This window comes from Ambystoma mexicanum, chromosome 2p (genome assembly GCF_040938575.1).
Source record: "Ambystoma mexicanum isolate Mex_15411 chromosome 2p, UKY_AmexF1_1, whole genome shotgun sequence".
Taxonomy (NCBI): Eukaryota; Metazoa; Chordata; class Amphibia; order Caudata; family Ambystomatidae; genus Ambystoma; species Ambystoma mexicanum.
The window spans coordinates 1,227,902,088-1,227,921,999 of NC_090923.1; the positions used below are offsets into that span (position 1 = coordinate 1,227,902,088).

The window sequence follows — 19,912 nt, forward strand, 5'->3', positions numbered from 1 at the left end:
CAAAGCCAACTCTAAATCAAGGGAAATATTCTCGATCTTCAAAGACCTCATCACCCCTGCCACTAGCCCAGATGAAATCATCAAAGACGAGGCCTGGTGCTCCAGCATTCAGGCTACACTAGTCAACAAGGTCAAGCTGCTCCAAGAAAAAATATTAGCACAGCGCAAAGCCCTTCCCAAGCAGGACAGTTCACCACCGCCCTCCCCACCTAATCCCCTCACTCAAACACCTCTCTTCGTCTTCAGAGATGGAAATTGCTGACGTCCTCAAACACATCAAACCATCCACATTTAAAGGGGACATCTGTCCCCCGACCATCATCAAAGAATGCGCCGACTCGCTGATCCCCCTTATCACAGCATTCATGAATGCCTCATTCTCCTCTGGAATAGTACCACGAAGCCTAAAAGAAGCATGGGTACGCCCACTCATAGCAGCCCACTTCTCAAATAAAGCCACCTCTTGGATAACCTCATTCCTAGAAGGACGGGCCATGAAGGTGTACTCTGACCAGGCCAATGCAGCCCCCACCACCATCAACTGTGGAGTTCCCCAGGGCTCATGTACAGCGCCTACCCTCTGCAACTTGTTTACCAAACACTTTTTGACATGTTGGACGCGCTCGGCATAGCGTACACGAACCTTGGGCATATGACCAAGACACAGAAGTTCTCCTCCAGATCTATGCCACCATCCAAACCTGGATGGCAGTCAATGGTCTCTGGCTAAATGGGTATAAAACCGAAATCATCATCCTGTGCCCCAAGGAAATTCTGTCCAAGCTCAACCAAAAATACAACCACTTCACCATCGACAACACTAACATACCAGTCTCCACATCAGTAAAGACCCTTGGATTCTACATTGACTCTACCCTCTCAATGACAAGAAAGGTTAGCGCCATCTCCTCTGCCCACACCACCAAACTCATAAATGCTATAAAACCCTTTCTGACCACTCAGAACTGCCTATCCATCGCCAGAGCTACAATAGGAGCTAAACTTGATTACTGCAATACCATTCTTGCAGGCACCTCAACAAAAAACATCAACAGGCTCCAAATTGTACAAAATAACGCGCTCCGCGCCACCCTACGCATTCCAAAAAGAGACCATATATTGCAGGCTAGACGTGACGCCCACTGGCTTCCAGTTAAGGAGAGGATCAATTTCAAAATCCTCACCCGTACGCACAAATGCATCAATCTTTCCGCCCCGTCCTACCTATCAGAAACCATATCCAAGGACATCTTGTCCCACCCTAAAAGGAGCCACCATGCCAACCAACTCTGCGTACCCTCCATAAAAAGAGCTAACGCCGGAGGCATTGGCTTCCCCCACATAGCACCCAAACTCTGGAATGCCTTACCCAACGCACTTAGAGCAGAATCCTCTCTGTACTCCTTTTGTCAATCCCTCAAAACAACGCTATTCACTTAGCCTCATACAACACACAAGACAACTAAGCTGTCCATGTCCATCGAAACTCTAAGCTGAATTGTAAATGCTATTTCTATGTAACTATCAAGCTTTCCTCCCTCTGTAACCAACAATGAATCTCTGTAACAGCACCACGATGCCTAAGGGTTGCTGTGCACTTTAAATAAATAAAATACACTTGTCTGTTATGCTGGTCCTTGTCTTTCATTCATGTTAGAAGGACTTACCCTCTATTGTAGTGTAAGGCAGGCTAACAATACTTCTGTCCGAGTATTTGTAGGGGCTGAAGGGGAAATCCTGACAAATCGGAGCCTGTATTCCATCTTGTTGTCTCCCTTTGAAGCCAAGCGTAAACGTGATCGTGAATCTTTCTCAGAAGGTGTTGATCCTTATGGCCATTACTCCAGCAAGGCATGGTGTACCACAATGTGGGCCATATCTTCTCTACATTCTGGTTGAACACCTGCCTAGAGTAGGTGGCCCACAATAGCTCCCTTGCAGTGGTTTGTGAAGTTGGAGACACCTTCTCAATGAGCTTTGCTGTAAGGGAAGCCTGCTGATTGAGAAGAGGAGCAATCATTCTTCGTCTCAGATGAGTGCAAATGATATGCTTTACAAACTGCTTTTCTTGAACTGTGAAACCGTTCAGCATGCAGCCAGGGTGTAGGTCAGAAAGGAGGACCGTGGGTCGTAGTAGGGTTCTCTCACTTCATACTCCCAGAATAACGCGTGTGCCTGGCTGTTGCTGCTGTAGTGTGGGCGCAGCTCTTTGCAAGCAACGCCTTCACTCTCTGCCAGCAGAATAGAGGTGTGCACAGGACAGCTGCTGCCGTTTTGGCCGATGATTTTAATCCAGCACTTTACTTTTCTCCGCAGTTCCTGGCGTGGAACAGCCCGGAGTTGATCTCTGAATTTCTGGAGCTCTTTCCTGCCATGATTTGTCCAGAAACCACCATTGAGCTCCTTCACTTGTTGCTTGACTTGCCATGTTTGACCGCCGCCCTTGACATACAGTTACGGTAATGCACTTTTGTTTCATTCAACTTCTCTGTCTGTTTTGAGCCACAACTGCAGGTTTTAATTTGAATTGTGCTGCTTGACCCATCCCTTCACATGGGGTAAATCGTCTGTGTTCTTGATTGATACCCCAGCACAAAGACACATGTAAAATCCTAATACATGTTTAAAATTCCTCTTTGCTGGCAAGATTTCTTAACCTTCAACTTGTGTAGTCGCCAATAGTTGTGCTATTCTTGTAGTTTAAGGATTTGCATTGGCTATTGGCTTTGAGCTTTGTTGACTCTCACTTTTCAGTGTCCATAATTTGCCTCATTGACCGGAGTTGACTCCGTTCTCCTTGCTCACCCCCCCCTCCTTCCCTTCCAACGCACCACGATAGTTCAAGGTTACGCTAAAGTCTATGTCACTGAAGAAATTTGTATTCTTGTTACGGTGAAAAGATATACAATCATGATGATAGAACTACTTTGTGTTGCTTTTTTGTGGTTGCTCCGATAACATTTGCTTCTTCATATTTTTCTGTTGTCTAGTTTGCATACAACAAAACCTGCTCCCAACATGTTTGCCCCTAGCATTGTTATGGGCGGTGGCAAATCCCTCAGCTCCCATGCATCACCTAGAGCCTGCCATCATTTGCTGTATCTTTGATTTCTAGACACTTGTTTTGTAAGGTGATTGTTGATTCAATTAGACCTTTGACCGTGATTTGCTGATCTATTTTGCCAAGTGTTCATAAAGACTCTCTATATTTTTGCCCTCAGGTCGTCACCGGCACCTGAGAAATTCACTGGTGCTTCACTCTTACCCCCAGCCAATTCCACTGAGGCTTTTAGTCACCCTCACTACAGAAGTATGTTCCAGTACCTCCTGCGCGGCGAATCCCGAAATGCAGACCATGCTGAGGGGTAAACCAGCCATTACATCTTTGCTTATTCGTGTGCTAGGAACTGAGATGTAGGTTTTCTGTGGGACATCTTTTTTATGTCCTATGATCAACCGTAACTGCTGTTCAATGTTCTGCTTGTGGACATTTAGGGGGCGCCGCCTCTACATTTAGTACCGCAAGAGAATTTAGGGATGGGTAAAAATGACCGAGCTTGGTATCTTCTTAAGATACTGAAACTGCATTTATTCTTGAATGTTATTTTGTTTTTGAATAGTACTTCTAACTTGAAGTTGTGATATACTGATAGTGGAACTGTGGTGCCTCTTTTCTGAAAGGACTGTGAATCACATTGCTACAGGTTGCGGTGCCCGGGTGGCTGCAACATATTCTGACTGATGCAGATGCTCGCTGAGCTTCTGCTTCTCGGTTGCGTGCTTGTTCGGAATCTTCCCGGGCTGTGCCTGCACTGAGCGTTGAAAACACTTTCAAGAGCCACAGTATGGCTCTTCCCTCGAGACGGTATTCAGTTCAAAGGTACCGTCACATCAAGGCACAGAGACTGAGAACGGTTCAGCCTCATCCCGATACAAGCTCTAGGTGTTTTATACAGATGCTCAAGGTGACCTAGATGAGAATGTCACCAGTAGAGCGAAATCTGTGGAATCTACTTCTGATATCACTCCGCTGATGAAGTGGGGTTCTTGTGGATTCCGTTATTAGTTGTGCCACAATTAGCACGTAAACGTTTTGGCCAATCAGGAGGCCCGAGTTTTCCAGGCATTCTGGATAATTCCAGCCTCCTCACTGGCCAAGTCCGGCCTTGATTCTTGGCCTCTGCAATGTGTTGGGATTCTGCCCAATCAGCTGAGTTTCTGGGAGCAAAAACCAAAATCATTGGTGCAGATCTTTCACCCAATCTGGCATTCTGCTGCACTGTGCATAAATCCTTGGTTGTGCCCCTCCATAGTAATTAGTTTTGCAAGCAAGACTTTAGGTGACATTTAGTGCTTTCCTGTAGTGGTAAAACATTGTGTGTTTTTGGAAATAATGTTTTTTTATGCCAATTCATCATTTTCAAATCGTAAACTGTGCACTTTCCCCAGCCTTTGTTTGGAGGGAGTTACAGCCCCGCAAAACTATTACTGCATGCTTGTATTCTCCCACGTGCAGTGATTACCAAACCGCATGGAGTCCCAAATGGGGAGTACATTTATTTATTTATTTCAATTTATAAAGCGCACAGCCTCCCTGAGGCATTGTGGCGCTGTTACAGAATATTCACTTGGATACAGCTTGAACAGGTTAGTACAATATAACATTAAGGAGGTTAACAATATTAATGCAGTAGGAATGTTCCATGGTTACAGAGGAACAACATTCAGGTAACAGTCTAGTTTAATAGCTTGGTTTGTAGGGCCTTTCTGAATGCCATGAGAGAGTTTTCCTTTCTAATTTTGGGTGGTAGGGTGTTCCAAGATTTTGGAAGCTGGTACCGCCGGCTTTGGCTTTGTTGAAGGCAGGGACTGAGAGTTGGTTTGCGTATTGATCTTGTTTTGGTCTGTGCAAGGGCCTCTGTATTTTCTGCACTAGATATGAGGTGGCAGATTGAGACAGGCATCTGTGTGTGATGGTTAGAGCTTTGAACAATATGCGCTCTTTAATCGGGAGCCAATGGGCGTCTCGTCTAGCCTGAGAGATATGCTCTCTCCTAGGGATACTTAGAGCCCCTCTGAGAGCATTGTTTTGCGTGATTTGCAGTTTGTTACGGTTCTTGGCTGATGTACTTAGGAGAAGGACATTACAGTAGTCCAGCTTTGCGCCAATAGTGGCTCTTGCAATGTTGAGTCAGTTTTTTGACGATAGATGAGGTTTTACTGCATTGTTAGTTTTTTGTCGTGAGTGCAGCTGCGGATCAAATGGCACTGACTTGTCTTTCCATTGTCAGGGTGGAGTCAAGGTATACACCTATGGTCTTTACTGCAGCAGAGACTGTGATTCCAGTATTCTCAATGCTAAAGGAGCTGTATTTGTTGTCTAGTACATGAAGGGTCTGCATGTCTCTGAATAATGCAGACCTTTCCTGTTACTGCCTGGTTACCACATGCAGTAACTGTTATTCTATTCGATGGTTTTATCTGAGGTTTTACCGCCAAACTATGAATGTTTTCTGAACATGACTTCTTGTTGCAGGAATGCTGATTTTGAACGGATTGTGTCCTCCGACGTATTCCTTATCTATGATAATTGTATCTCCAGCTTGCTGGCCTCTGAAAACTTTTTTCCCAGTAGAGGGAGCTGCACGTCGACGTCCGTTGAGTAGGTGTTCCTCGACAGCCACCGTATCGACGCCGACGTCATCATGTCCATAAATAGCCACGCGCAGCGTCCGTTGCTCAGTTCCGTTTTTCCGCGCTTCATGTGCCTCGGAATATCGTTGCTCAGTTCTTTAGTCGAAATATACTTCATTATTCCTCGAGAATACCGACTCGTACTCGATGGCTTCCTCCTCCGACCCAACGACTCCTCGGTCCGGCTTCAAAAAATGTCGAGACTGTGGGAAGAAAATGTCATTGACGGATCCTCACAGGATCTGTTTGTGGTGTCTGGGAGTCGAGCACCAGTGTTCGGAGTGTGAGGAATGCTTTTCCATGACGGCGAAAGCCTTGAAGGAGCGTAAGGGGAAGCTCGAGAGAGGTAGGTCAGTTAAAACTTCCTCGAACGTTTCCGAGGTAGAGTCGAGACATTCGTCTCCTCACCGTCGAAAACACTCTCGTTCTAGGTCTCGAAGTGGCTCCCACCACTCGTCGACCTCTAGACACTCGAAAAAGAGACGTAGAAGATCCCCTTCATCGTCTTCTTCTAATTCCCCTGAAAAAGTACCTTGCCCCACAAAACACAGTTCTCAGGCTGAGTGGGAGGAATTCAGAAAAAAGATGCTAAGTGTCTTCGACCCCCTCGAAGACAGCTGAGGGTGATACCCCGGGTGAAAAGCCCAAAAAATCTAAACGCCGCGAGTCGAAGCACCCGGCGAAAGAGTCTACCCGAAAGCGCCACGGGCCATCGGGAAACAAAGCATCTTCGACGCCATCGTCGAAAGTCCCCCCGAAGCATAGATCGGCGCCATCGATGCCGTTATCGAAGGGTTCTTCGACGCATCCGTCGATCGAGTCGACGCCGGCGTCGACGCCGATAAAAGAAAAACCCACGGCTACTCCACAGCCAATGGTTACACCGAGAGCCTCCAACACGACGTCCAGAACGTCGTTGACATCCTCGAGCAGGATTCCGATCCTCTCGAGTTCTTCGAGGCCTCTTCCAGTTTTCTCGACGCCTTTGTCGGCACCTTCGAGGATTTGTACATCGGCGTCGACGACATCGACCTTTTCAAGGCCACTGATGATGGCTCCCTCTGCTTTAGAGATGGGTTTTATACCATTTCACAGGCCAGAGCATCCCCCCTTAACGTCAATTTATGAAGAAAGGGAAGATTCTGATCAAGAAAGGCCTTTTGGGCTGCAGAGGACCACATCACCTGAACCAGAGACTTTTGCCTCTGAGGAATGAAGGTTGAAAGACCTTCAGGATGTATTACAGGAAGCAAGTGGCCTAGACACTTCCCCAGAAGTGGAATTTGTCAAACCAGACCCAGGCGAACATGTTGAAACCCCTTATAGAACCCTAATGTCAAGAATTATGGAGTTCATGGGTTGGTCTGCGCCTTCACCTGTTTTTCAACAGGATGACCTCACAGATATTCTGGATAAAGGTCCACAGGAGGATCCTGTGGTTCCCTTTCATTCTGCTTTACAAAGAAATATTTTAACTAACTGGGAAACTCCTGAAGTTGTCCCTGCAGTTAATAAGAAGTTGTCAACAAAATATAGGGTATCTGCTGCTGACCCTGAATACCTATCGAAGCACCCTACTCCAGAGAGTCTGGTGGTCCAAGCAGCAACTTCATCATGCAGTACATCTGCATATCCCACTGCTCCACAGGACAGGGATGACAAAAAATATGATGCGATGGCTAAGAAAGCCTTTTCTGCTTGTAGCATGGCATTGAAATCTATTAATGCTACTTGTACGCTCGCTAGGTTCAGCCACACTCTTTGGGAGTGTGCTTCATCAGCGGCTGACTGCCTCCAGGAAGGAGAAGAAAGGGACGCATTTTTAAATATCATCAGAGATGGTAAAGATGCAATGTGCGAGTCCCTTCAAACTGGCATTGATTCTGCTGACAGTATCAGCAGGGCCATGGCGGCAAGTACCACAATTCGCAGGCATGCGTGGTTACGAAAGTCTGGCTTTGCTTCAGACGTACAGGCCAGACTTTTGAATATGCCCTTTGACGGCTCTTCCCTTTTCGGTAAAAAGGCGGATGACAGTCTGGAAAAACTGCAAACATCCAAAGCAGCAGCAAAATCATTAGGAGCTGCAATCCGTCAGACTACTTTTCGTCCCTCAGGATCCTCTTGAAGAGGAAGGTCCTTTCGCTATTATTCCACATACGCAAGAGGCAGAGGACGGCTGGCTCAAAGAGGCCAAGGAAAATTTACCCGTGGTGGACTGGGTAGGGGAAAGAAAGCCGCAGCAGCAGGAGCCGCTTTACCTTCGGCATCTGCATCAGCCTCTCCCAAACCGCTCTGAGGTCTCCCCTCACAAAACACCTGTAGGGGGCAGGTTAACTCACCATCTGACGGAATGGCAGGCTATTACGTCAGATGCTTGGGCTCTGGAGACAGTGGCCCAAGGTTACTGCCTGCCTTTCCTAGGCACCCCTCAGAGCCATCCACCGGGGAACAACTCTTTGAAGTTTCCAGATCCGCTCCTCCTGCAGGACATTCTAGACCTGCTAGAGAAAGGTGCCATAGAACCGGTACCTGTAGCGGAAAGGAACAAGGGTTGGTACTCCCCCTACTTCATGGTACCGAAAAAGGACGGAGGACTGAGTCCCATCTTGGACTTACGAGAATTGAACAAGTTCCTCAGAAAGGACAAGTTCAAGATGGTAACTCTTTCTCAGATCCTTCAGGCCCTCCAGCTTCAGGACTGGCAGGTATCTCTGGACCTTCAGGATGCTTATTTCCATGTGCCAATTCATCTCAAGCACAGGAAATACTGAGGTTCGCAATTGGCAACTCTCATTATCAATTTCGAATTCTGCCATTTGGGCTGACCTCCGCCCCGAGGGTCTTTACCAAGCTAATGTCGGTTGTGGCTGCAAATCTAAGGAGGGAAGGGATTCACGTCTACCCCTACCTGGATGACTGGTTGATCAGAGCGGTACCTTCGGAACAAGTTCAGATCCAACTAGATTATGTCTGCCACTTCCTTCACAAGCTGGACTACTCCCTCAATTTAAAGAAGTCACAGATGATACCATCACAGAGACTCCAGTTCATTGGAGCAGTCCTGGACACTCCCTGGGAAAAGCCTCGCCACCAGAGGTATTCTGCAGATGGTCACCAGATTTCAAAATGCCCAACGTCTCCCAGCCTACGACTTTTTGAGGTTGCTAGGCCTCATGGCATTCTGCATATTCCTTGTGCCAGAGGCTCGCCTGAGGATGAGATCTCTTCAGTGGGCACTAAGAACTCGGTGGTCACAGTTCTCAGGAAGAATGACAGATCTCCTTCAGATCACGGTCAGAGTGGCTCGAGACCTTCAGTGGTGGGCCTGTCGGGAAAACATTTTGAAAGGAGAACTGTTTTGGCAACCATGGCCGGAGATAACAGTAGTCACGGATGCCTCACTCACTGGGTGGGGAGCCCATGCCAATGACTTGACCATCAGCGGTCGTTGGTCTCCATCGAAGTCCAGACTACATATCAACCTGTTGGAGCTGAGAGCCATCAGACTCGCACTGAAGGCTTTTCTGCTGTCTGTACGGGGGAGAAATGTCCTGATAATGACGGACAATACGGTGGCCATGCACTACCTCAACAAAAGAGGAGGCGTAGGATCACTATCACTGTGCAGAGAGGCGATGCAGCTCTGGTTTTGGCCAATTCAGGAAGGAATCTCTCTATCGGCAATTCACTTAGCCGGAGAGAAGAACTTGACAGCGGACGCTCTGAGCAGGCAGAACAGTCTCCCACGAGTGGGAGATAGCTCAGGAAGTCCTTCAAGAGATCTTCGCCCTTTGGGGAACCCCTCAGGTGGATCTGTTCGCCACCAGTATCAACAGGAAGTGCGACCGGTTTTGCTCAAGGGAATTTCCCCCGAGAGGAGCTCTAGGAGACGCGTTCGTAGTGGACTGGGAGTTCCCACTTCTGTACGCGTTTCCTCCGGTCCCTGTCATTCCTCAAATGATCAGGAGGTTGAGAAGGTTTCGGAAGACCATGATCCTAATTGCCCCGGATTGGGCCAGGAGAACGTGGTACCCAGATCGTCTGGACATGTCGATCTGCCCTCCAATTCGTCTTCCATACAGAGAAGATCTTCTCTCGCAGAAGGGAGGTCAGGTTCTCCATCCAGCCATCAAGACCCTCAACCTTCACGCTCGGTTTCTGAAAGGTTGAGGTACAAGGATTGGGACCTTCCAGATGATGTCATGGAGGTGTTGCTTTCGGCCAGAAGGCCAGCAACTAAGACTCTATACTGCTGCCGTTGGAATAAATTTTGCAGCTGGTGCAGAGAAAAGAATATCGAATCCCTTTTCATGTGGTACACCTACGGTGTTATCCTTTTTACTTTACTTGGCAAATTCAGGCCTTCAAGTTGGCACTATTAAGGGCTATCTCGCAGCGCTGTCAATCTTCAAGCGCACTGCAGAGGAGCCATCATATTTCAAAATACCATTAGTAATACAATACCTGAAAGGATTAACTAATGTTTATCCTCCAAGACCATTCCAAGTTCCCTTATGGGACTTAAATTTAGTTCTACACTTCCTAAAGGGTGCTCCATTTGAACCACTCCACTCTTGTTCATTGAAGTTTCTCACCCTCAAAAGTGTCTTATTAATAGCATTAACATCTGTTAGAAGGGTTAGCGAGTTACAAGCCCTATCTTGTAAACCTCCTCATACAATTTTTCATAAGGACAAAGTTGTTCTACAGGTGAAGCCTAACTTTCTCCCAAAGGTAGTTTCTGAATTTCTCATCACTCAGAAGATTACTTTACCTTCATTCTATCCTCCTCCCCATCCGGGGAAAGAGGAAGAGAGACTACACAGGCTGGACCCTAAGCGAGCCTTGAGTTTTTATATCAGCAGACTTGCTAAGATTAGGCAAGCAGACCAACTCTTCGTAGGTTACGCAGGACAAAAGTTGGAATTACCAATAACGAAACAAACCATTTCCAGATGGATTATTTTGGCCATTCTGGAATGTTATAAATTGGCAGGGAAAGAGCCCCCTCAAAATCTAAGGGCTCATTCGACCAGGGGTATCGCAGCCTCTTCAGCTCTCCAAAGAGGGGTACCAATTAGAGACATATGTGCGGCTGCCACATGGTCGTCCGCACATACCTTTACCAAATTCTATGGCCTGGATTCCTCCTCTAGTCAAGAGACTAGATTTGGCAAAGCTGTGTTACACTCTGTCCATTATTAAAGGGTAACATGGCATCTCATACTCCCGCCTCCAATCACATACCACTGCTATGGGAGTCTATCATAGATAAGGAATACGTCGGAGGACACAATCCCTTCGAAGAACAAGTTACTTCTTACCTGGTAACGTTCTTCTTTCGATGGGATGTTCCTCCGACGTATTCCTTATCGCCCCTCCCATCCATCCCCGCAGTAACATTTCCCTTGTGGTTGCAGCTTACGCTCCTTCAAGGGTAATTACCAATTCATGCAAAGACTATCTTACTCTACACAACGGAACTGAGCAACGGACGCTGCGCGTGGCTATTTATGGACATGATGACGTCGGCGTCGATACGGTGGCTGTCGAGGAACACCTACTCGACGGACGTCGACGTGCAGCTCCCTCTACTGGGAAAAAAAAGTTTTCCGAGGCCAGCAAGCTGGAGATACAATTATCATAGATAAGGAATACGTCGGAGGAACATCCCATCGAAAGAACGTTACCAGGTAAGAAGTAACTTGTTCTTGTATTGCAGAATGTTTAGATTTCATACAGCAATTTAGGCTAGAGGTAGAAAGTGGTGTTTGCGAGAACACTGAACATGCAGGGATCATTGCACAGTGGCAATCTTGTCCATGTGCTGTCACTTCTTTGGGGCTGACATTTTGGGTCATGCAGAGATAATATTGTAAGCTTGTTGTATAGCATGGAAGTAAGATTTCTGTCAGTTGTTTTCTAGGCCTTTCATATTGGTTGGTCAAAAACCCTTAGCTTCAGCCCTTGTTATGCTGGCCTGTTGTTTATATGCCTATTGACTGTTTCCTGTCTTGACTATTGCTTTAGAATATGGCTTCATACCTATTTGCTTTATCTTTGAAAAGTTTTGATTGCATAGAAATAAAGTTTGTGATGCAATATTCTTTTCAAGAAGATAGTCTCCTATTAGGTAATTTCTTATGAAAAGGGAGTCCAAGTTTTGGGAGCTTTAAAGTGGTTTTTAAAAGGTAACTTGTACGTCTTATTAACTAGTCGAGGGTGCTACTTTACCAGGAAACCCAAAACTATGTCCATTGTTTCAAAAGACCCTTGAAGACGTTCCATTGATCATGACTGGCACCCTTGCCTCCTTACTGGGTAAAAGCGCTTTCCCAATGCCCTGAAAATGAAGCCATAAAATGTTTTGTTTCTTCAGTGATCGCTGCTAGTTGATTAACGATGTGTATTTGTTGGGGTAACTGCCTGGATGTGCTGCTGACTGTTGCCTGTTGCCAGCAGATTGAACATGCTCCGGCAGATCCTCGTGGATATGTCCAGCTGCCCAAGAGTGGTGCAGTGTATGCAGACGGTCCCAGTCTTGCTGCAGCTGTTCCTGAAGGAGGTGGTAGAGGTAAGAATTCCAGACTTGGGGATGTTGCATCCTGGAGTCACCGGCTTGCTGAAGAGAATGTGGGGCCTCTTCTTTGCCTCTTGCACACGTACATTCTACAAAGAATGCAGTGGCGAACTCCAAATCCTTGCTTTTCAAAGATGTAAAATCAAAACAGTTCTTGATGTTTCCTTATTTATGTTTAGAAGTGTTCAAATTAGAACATGTTTACCCTGCCTGATGATCAAACATTGCCAATCTGTATTTTGCAGCAAACTGGCCCCTGTGACAAGTGCAGGTGGGACAGTTGCAAATTTGGCACTTAAGCTATATCGCTGACATATGATGTTCATGGTTCACTGATTGGCTATATTAAAATGCTTCAAAATAAACACTTACTAGGAATTGTCTTTTTACTTTTAAAATGTTATCTTTACTACCTATTTTTCCCTGAAACCCAGAGACATTCTAGAAGGGCGAGGTGGACCCTGTACCATATTTTATTCATTTGAAGCTAGCAGCATGGCACTCTATTCTTTGCTCTGGTGTTGAATTGATGTATTTGTAAAGCAATGGTAAGCAACTCTGATAAATCCTTTTGTTCCTAGCATGACATACATTGTTATGATGGGTTGTATGCCTCATTGATTAAAGGTTAACATAGCTGTTTACCAGCGTGTACAGTTACAGTGTTAATCTATTCCTCATGAGACTACTGAAAGCATTGTCCACCTGCATGCTAACTCTTTGATTCCAGATAAACCGGTGCTTCTCTATGGAGATTCTGGGCAAAATCCAGATCGTCAAAAGTACTTTAAAATGGATTCAGAGTGAAGGTCAATTTAGTCAACGTGGGGACATTTTATTACAGTTAAGTGTGTTCATCCATATGCCAGACTAGTTAGTGGTGCAACACCACAACCAGAAAACCATTTGCCTAAAAGCAAGCGCAATGTAGTCCCACAATGTTCTGGCCCTTCCCATCAAAATTCCATTGTCGCCGTACGAAGCATATATACCTGGGGTGGACAGCAATCAAGAGCCAAGTGTTAACTTGGTCAAAATAAGCTGGCAATGCTTAACTTAAGGTGGCAACTATTCTAGTTGTCTAAACCCCATGAAAGCACACTTGCCCTGCTTGCACTATCCTCATTGCTATCTTCATCAGTTTCCTGATCTCACCGTGATGTTGAATCTGGTAGTGATAGGTTTTCACCAGACACTGCAGCCAGCAGCCCTACTGTATCAACTTTGTTACTGTCAAAATGTGTGGAACTGTGGGTTCACATACTGAATCGGCTCTATTGTTTCATAATCCTAAAGTAATCCCTTTTGATCACTGCGAGACAAACTAACTGCATTTGGTAAACAGAATGACACTAAAGGTAACAAAAACTGGCAGAGCCAAAAGACTTGGCTTTTAGATTCTGAGTAATGTTTGATTGTCTGAGCACAAAGGTTTGTTTTGTGTACTATTTGTAGGGTATTCCATCTTAAAGAGTTGGTGCGTGTGTTACAAGTGTGACGTGTTTGGTGATGAGGGATTGCACACTTGCTCTGTACAGTGACGTGCCCATCGTTTTTGACTGCACGCATTTCGTTGGTTTCCAACTGCTTCCAACATGGTTTGCCCAGGCTAATAATGCAATTTGGTTTAGTCAGAAAGCTGAAACATCGTTATTTGGCCAAGATCACACAAGTTGGCCAAGTGGGGAAGCCGATGACCATTGATCACATCTCGCAGTCAGGTTGGCAGCGGACCTGGGCCTCCCAACCTGCGGTAAGGTCCAGCATGTTGCAGGTTCTGTTCGGTAGTTTTCTGTCTTTTGCTGCCAGCATATGTCCCTTTCTAAGGTGTCTTGAATGACTGCTATGCTTATTTAAATATACCTTATCCTAGGACTGCCTTTGCTGTTTGTAATTTTGAAAGTAATGTCTGTTTGATATGACACCCTGTTCTCAAATACAAATGCAAAATAGTATGTTGAGGGATGTTCTATACATCAACATTTAATGGTTAGAAAGTTTTGTATTGAATTCCTCTGAGCACCTTACCCTTCTATTATGTTTTTGCCCATTGAGAAAGGAGGATAAACCACAAACAAATCCGTCTTTTTCCTGCCACAAAGGAAGCAGTCTAAGCCAAAGACCCAGGCGGTAGAAGGACAAGCAATCTTATTCGGGTCTAGTGAGCATGTAACCCCAGACACTTTTGACAGTGGTGTGACCCGAAAGGGATGTTTGTTCATCTTGTCTAGGGAATTCAGCTTAAACTAATAGAAAGGATCCAGTAAAACATATACAAGGATGCGCGTGCTCCCTTGCAAAGTAGACCTGTCATTCTCAGAAGCAAAGCAGAGCATGTGAGTTGGTTGGGGGATGCAGCTCAGAGGGGACCCGTGAGACATTTTCTCTGATACCCCTTCGTGTGGTTTGGCTTCTGCGGCATCCATGTGGGACCCGGTTACCAGTTCTGCTTGCTGGCATTACACTACTTTCAGTATCCATTGCTGATCTTGTCCCAAACCTGAAAGGAAAAATGCTGCCACTGCTGCCTTTTGTATTCCTCACTTGGGGGCACAGATTGTGCGTGAGGATGCTCAGCCTATGGTAAGGTCCACGCACATGTCTGTAAGAGAGCATCATCTCTGTAGATTACATGTATAGTTATGCCATTGCTAGGTGCAAAGTTAGCAATTATTAAAGATTCGATTTATAAGTGCACTGCGAGTGCGGAATAGGAACGAATGTCAAAAGCCCTGTAGCTTGGGAGGGATGGCAGGGCTGCATGTGGAGGAGTTACTGTGGAAGGGAGCGGCCATACTAAAGGCACGGTGTGTGTGTCTTCACATCAGCATCAACACAAGTGACAACCACAGCAGAGCTGCACATACGTACCAGTACCGGTGGATTATGCAGGCTAAGAAATGTTTCTGGCAAGTGCTTGCAACCAATCTATTTTTCAAACTGCCAAAGAGGGTTTTCTCTTTCTGTGCTGACTGTACATCGACACATAGAGTTTGAATAGTCTGCGTTTCCAAAGTGGATGATTGATCTAATAATACCTTGTCATTACAGTTTGCAGATGGCCCATTAATAAACCAGCTCGCTCTGGTGCTTTTGGAGAGGAGTGGCCAGCTCTATGATGTGCCCAAGTTCAAGACTGAAGTGCACAGGTCGGTGTAGAGCCTTGTTGAGTAACATCTACGGTGCATAATTACCCCTTGTTTTTGTCTTTGATACTGTTTGTTTGTTTTATTTGCTTGTATAGCGCACCGAACCTGAGGGTATCTGGACGCTTATCTTAGGGTACATGGTTACAGAAATGATATACAATACAATAAAATATACATTAGTTGGACAGAATAATAACAAAGTGGCATTTACAAATATATCAATGATGAGGAGATATACACAATATGCAGGACAGGTTCATAATGGGCTTAGGGTGAGATTTCAGCTGGCCAAGGTGGCTAGTGAACGTATCATACCTAAGCTATGTCATGGTCATGAGGGTAACTGAGTCTGGAAGTCACGATAGAGCATTATGGATATTTAGTTGGATTTCGAGAGTAGCCAGCATTTTGTTTTGTTCCGGAAAGAGAGGAACACAGAGGCAGTTCTTAATGCAAGAGGGAGCTTGTTGCAAGTCTTGGCCGCTAACACCGAGAAGCTGGAGCCTACTGCTTTATTGAGTTTGAATGTCGGAATGTTTAAGCAATAGGCATAGTTTGTTCTGGTGGGCCTCGTGGATTCTTTCCTTGAGAATTTGTTCATCAAGTACTTAGGTGCTGACTTGTTGAGTAGCTTATGAGTGCCCAAGTAGAGAGTGTTGTAGTATTCCATTAGACATTATAAGGGCTATTTCAAGGGTGAGACAGCTATTAGTGTTTATGAGGAAGCAGTGGCATTGATTTATCTTCAAAGGGTTAAGGCGGATTCTAGATAGAAACCTAAGGTTTTTGCTACCTTGTCTACTTTGATGAGGTTGCCATCAATATTGAAGGAGGAGTATTTTGGGCCTAGCTTGTTGAGTCTTATTTTGGAGCCGATGAGGAGGATCTCTGTTTTTCCGTCATTGAGACAAAGGCCATGATTGGCCATCCACGCCTGAATTTTGCTGTAAATTTTGTTTGAGAGTGGAGTCAGATTGGTAATTGCCTGATAGAGTGATGAGAATTTGCGTATCGTCTGCGTAGTTGGTGTACGATACGCCTAAGTCATCTAAATGATCGAATAAGAGATTGGTGAAAATATTGTAGAGGGTTGGAGATACACAGGTGCCTTGGGGGACTCCGCATGTGATAGGGGATGGATTAGCTGAGGCGATAGGGGAGAAGACCCTCATGGATCTGTCCGCTATGAAGGAGTTGACCCATGCTGCAGCTTGGCTGGAGAAAGAGGCAGCTGTGGTTAGATGGCTAGTTAGGATTTTGTGGTCGACTAGATCGAACGCTGCCGATAAGTCTAATAGGAGGGGTAGAGCAGGCTTCCTGTTGTCCCTGGCCTCATCCATTTGGATTTTCAGATCCAAGAGGGCTGGTTCTGTCCCATGTCTTGGTCTGAAACCCTATTGTCTGACGCCTAGGAGGTTGCTTGTCTCAAGATAGTTCTGAATCTGGATGTATGTGGCCTTGTCTAAGATTTTTAGGAGGAAAGGAACGGTAGTGATTGGTCGGAAATTGGTGGGGATATTGGGATATAAGTTTGGCTTTTTGAGGAGGGGCATGACCCAGGCGTCTAAGATTTTTAGGTACGGTACAGGAAGCAAAGGAAGCGTTTATGAAGGAGGTGATAAAAGGGGCAAATTCTTTAGCACCTTCTTTGATGATGGAGGCAGGGCATATGTCTCTCTGACATCTTGATGGTTTAAGGCTTCTGATGATGGATTCTACCTCGAGTGGGTTGATGGGTGAATTTGAAAGCTACGTTTTGCGTAGTAGGAGAGGCAGGTTGGGAGCTTAGGTTGTTTTGTATGGTGTTTGTAGTGCTACTTTTGGCAGTGGTTGACAGACTGGCTTTTTTCGCTTCAATTTTAGATTGAAGTAGTGTTATTTTATTAAGTAGAGCCTTTTGGATGTTGGCACACCAAAGGGCATCCTTCTTGCAGGAGTCAGGTGGGGTTATAGGAGATTCCAATTCTTTAAGGATGGTGAAGAGCTCCTTGGTGTTAGATTTGGTGTTGGAGATTCTGTTGTTGTAGTTCTCCCTTTTTGTTTCTAGGATATCAGTTTTATAAGAGGCGGAGGCCGTTATAAGTGTATCCTTGTTCTGTGTAGATGTTTTTTTGTTCCAGTACATCTTTGCTTCTCTTTTAGCTTCACATAGTGCTTTCAACTGGGAAGTGAACCATTTATTAAGGTGTGCTAAGGGTTTGGCTTTCCTTAATTTAAGAGGGGCCAGATGGTCCATGGCCTTTAACAGGTTCTGGTTGTATAGTTCTACCATTGCAGCTGTATATAAGTTTGGCGGTAGTTGTTGCTGGGCAATAGGTTGAATTAAGGGGAGAAGACTTTCTAGGGAGATAAGGCGGTTGTTCCTGGTTAGGGCTTGTGAGGCTTGGGTATCCTTAGGTGATGGAGGTTTGGAGTCGAGGATTTCGAAGGAGATGACATTGTGGTCAGACCAAGCACATGGTGTATTGGATAGGATTTTGGTATTGCAGTTGAAGTCTGCTACCCAACCAAGAGTTCTCCCTTTGCAATGTGTAGGGTCAGGGATCCGCAGAGAGAAACCTAGTTCTGATAGGGTATTCTGGATGGCTAAAGCATTGGTGTCTAGGTTGTCATGTAGGCCTAGGTTCAAGTCACCTAGAAGCAGGATTTGCAAGTTAGGTTTAGTGTTTTGTGTGAGGAGACAAGTTATGTTGTCCTCAAAGGATGATAGTTGGCCCAGTGGTCTGCAAATAATGTGGATTAGAAGAGTCCACTCTGATTAGAGCGGGAATTTCACAGAGAGGAGTTCTCCAGAGGTGAACGAGGTGCTAGCACTTTCTCTAATAGCTAGACTGTTTTTAGCAATGATAGCTTCCCCGCCTCCTCTCTTGGTAGTTCTATCAGCCCTAATGATATTATAGTCGTCTGGCACTGCTAGCATCAGTGCCGGCCCAGCAGCCGGGTGAAGCCAAGTTTCTGTGATCGCCAGGAAGTCAAGTTCATTGGCAGAGATTACGGTCAGATCACTGTCTATTCAACATTCATAGGAAAAAACACATAGCGCTCGAAAACTGCACTCTTTACATTAGACCTGTTCTCCCACTTTCAGGTGGCACATGCATGTGCACTGGAGCTGTACCCTAGAGATGAAGGAAACGTAGCTTACTCCTAATCCCTGTAGAACAATTTCCCAGAATCCAGCTATAGGTCTGGCTGTGAAAAGCTTAATGATCACATGTTTGGCTAAGTTGCACAGAGCCTACTCAGTGTCTCTAGATTGCCACATCAAGCTTTCTCATCATGTTGATGGCCCAAGAAATTGTCTTTGATTATTTATTTTAAAACATGAATATTTCTGTGCAGGAGTGGGGTTCCAGAACACGGTATAGACATATTTATCTTTAAAATAAATCAAATGTATCGAACTGTAATGTATCCATAGCTTAGCCAATTGTTTTTAAAGTGACACCACAGATACGTGGTAATAAAGTGCCAAATATTTAAAATTAATATTACCTCCGTTTTGTTTGGAGGTATGTATATTTGAGCCTATATACCACCTTACCAGTTAACATGACCATCATCATTCGCATTTCTGTTACTTCATTTATTAGAGCAAATGATATGCAAAAATATGCATTCAAATGCAATCGATTAAATATTTCATATTCCAATCCTTACACATTCAGGTAATGAATATCAGCATAACGGAAAATGTATAGTAGACAACTAGTTAACCATTTTAAACTCTTTTTTTTTTTTTTTTAAATCATACACATCCTCGTATGTCATTTGAAATGCAAATATAACTTGGAGGATATGAAGGTCTCTTCTTGGAGCCCGGGGCCACTCATTTTATAGCTCTGCTTCCCAAAATGGTGGCAGCCTTCCAGCTCTCATCCGCATGTAATATTCATAAAAGATGCAGCAGTGACTCACCAGGTCACCCACTCAGGCTGCAATGGTAAGTAGCCAACTCCTGCCTAGTGCCAGCTGGCTCATCTGAAGCAGGCCTCTAATTTCCGCAAATGTTTCTCTTTATTTAATGTAAAATACAACATATTGCTTCGGCTTGTGGCCACTTTGCATATTGATTTCTCCAAGGCCCTTTCCCAGGACTACTCCTTGATGATAGTAGATGGTATGAATAGCTGCGCGCATAGCCAGGATACTGGAACACATTACAGCAAGAGAAATATGTATTTGACATTTAGCCAATTTTACTCTAAATACGTATTTGTCCATATGGTAGACATTTGTGTTGTTTTAAACTAACTCCATAAATAAGTGGCAATACCATTCTAGTGTGGGAAATATTTTGTTTATTAAATATTCTCCACTTCGTTTTATGTATTTATATTGGAGCTTAGCTAGCACATCATTTCAGTTTACCTTATGTCCTGTTATTCAATTATACCCACTTAGATGGTCATTGCTGTATCAATAATGCCAAGTTAGCACATCATGGTAGGTTTATAATACTTAGACTTGGCACAGCATCAGTGCT

At 45.0% G+C, this 19,912-nt stretch overlaps 1 protein-coding gene across 1 annotated transcript in view; it reads left to right on the top strand.

Moving 5' to 3' along the window:
- AP5Z1 (adaptor related protein complex 5 subunit zeta 1) overlaps window positions 1-19,912 on the top strand; it is a 497,387-nt gene that overhangs the window by 329,321 nt on the left and 148,154 nt on the right. Inside the window, exons 11-14 of the mRNA XM_069645515.1 lie at window positions 2,317-2,459; window positions 3,222-3,365; window positions 12,160-12,271; window positions 15,329-15,426. Of these exons, the coding sequence (XP_069501616.1) occupies window positions 2,317-2,459; window positions 3,222-3,365; window positions 12,160-12,271; window positions 15,329-15,426 (497 nt within the window). The remainder of the gene's footprint in view (window positions 1-2,316; window positions 2,460-3,221; window positions 3,366-12,159; window positions 12,272-15,328; window positions 15,427-19,912) is intronic.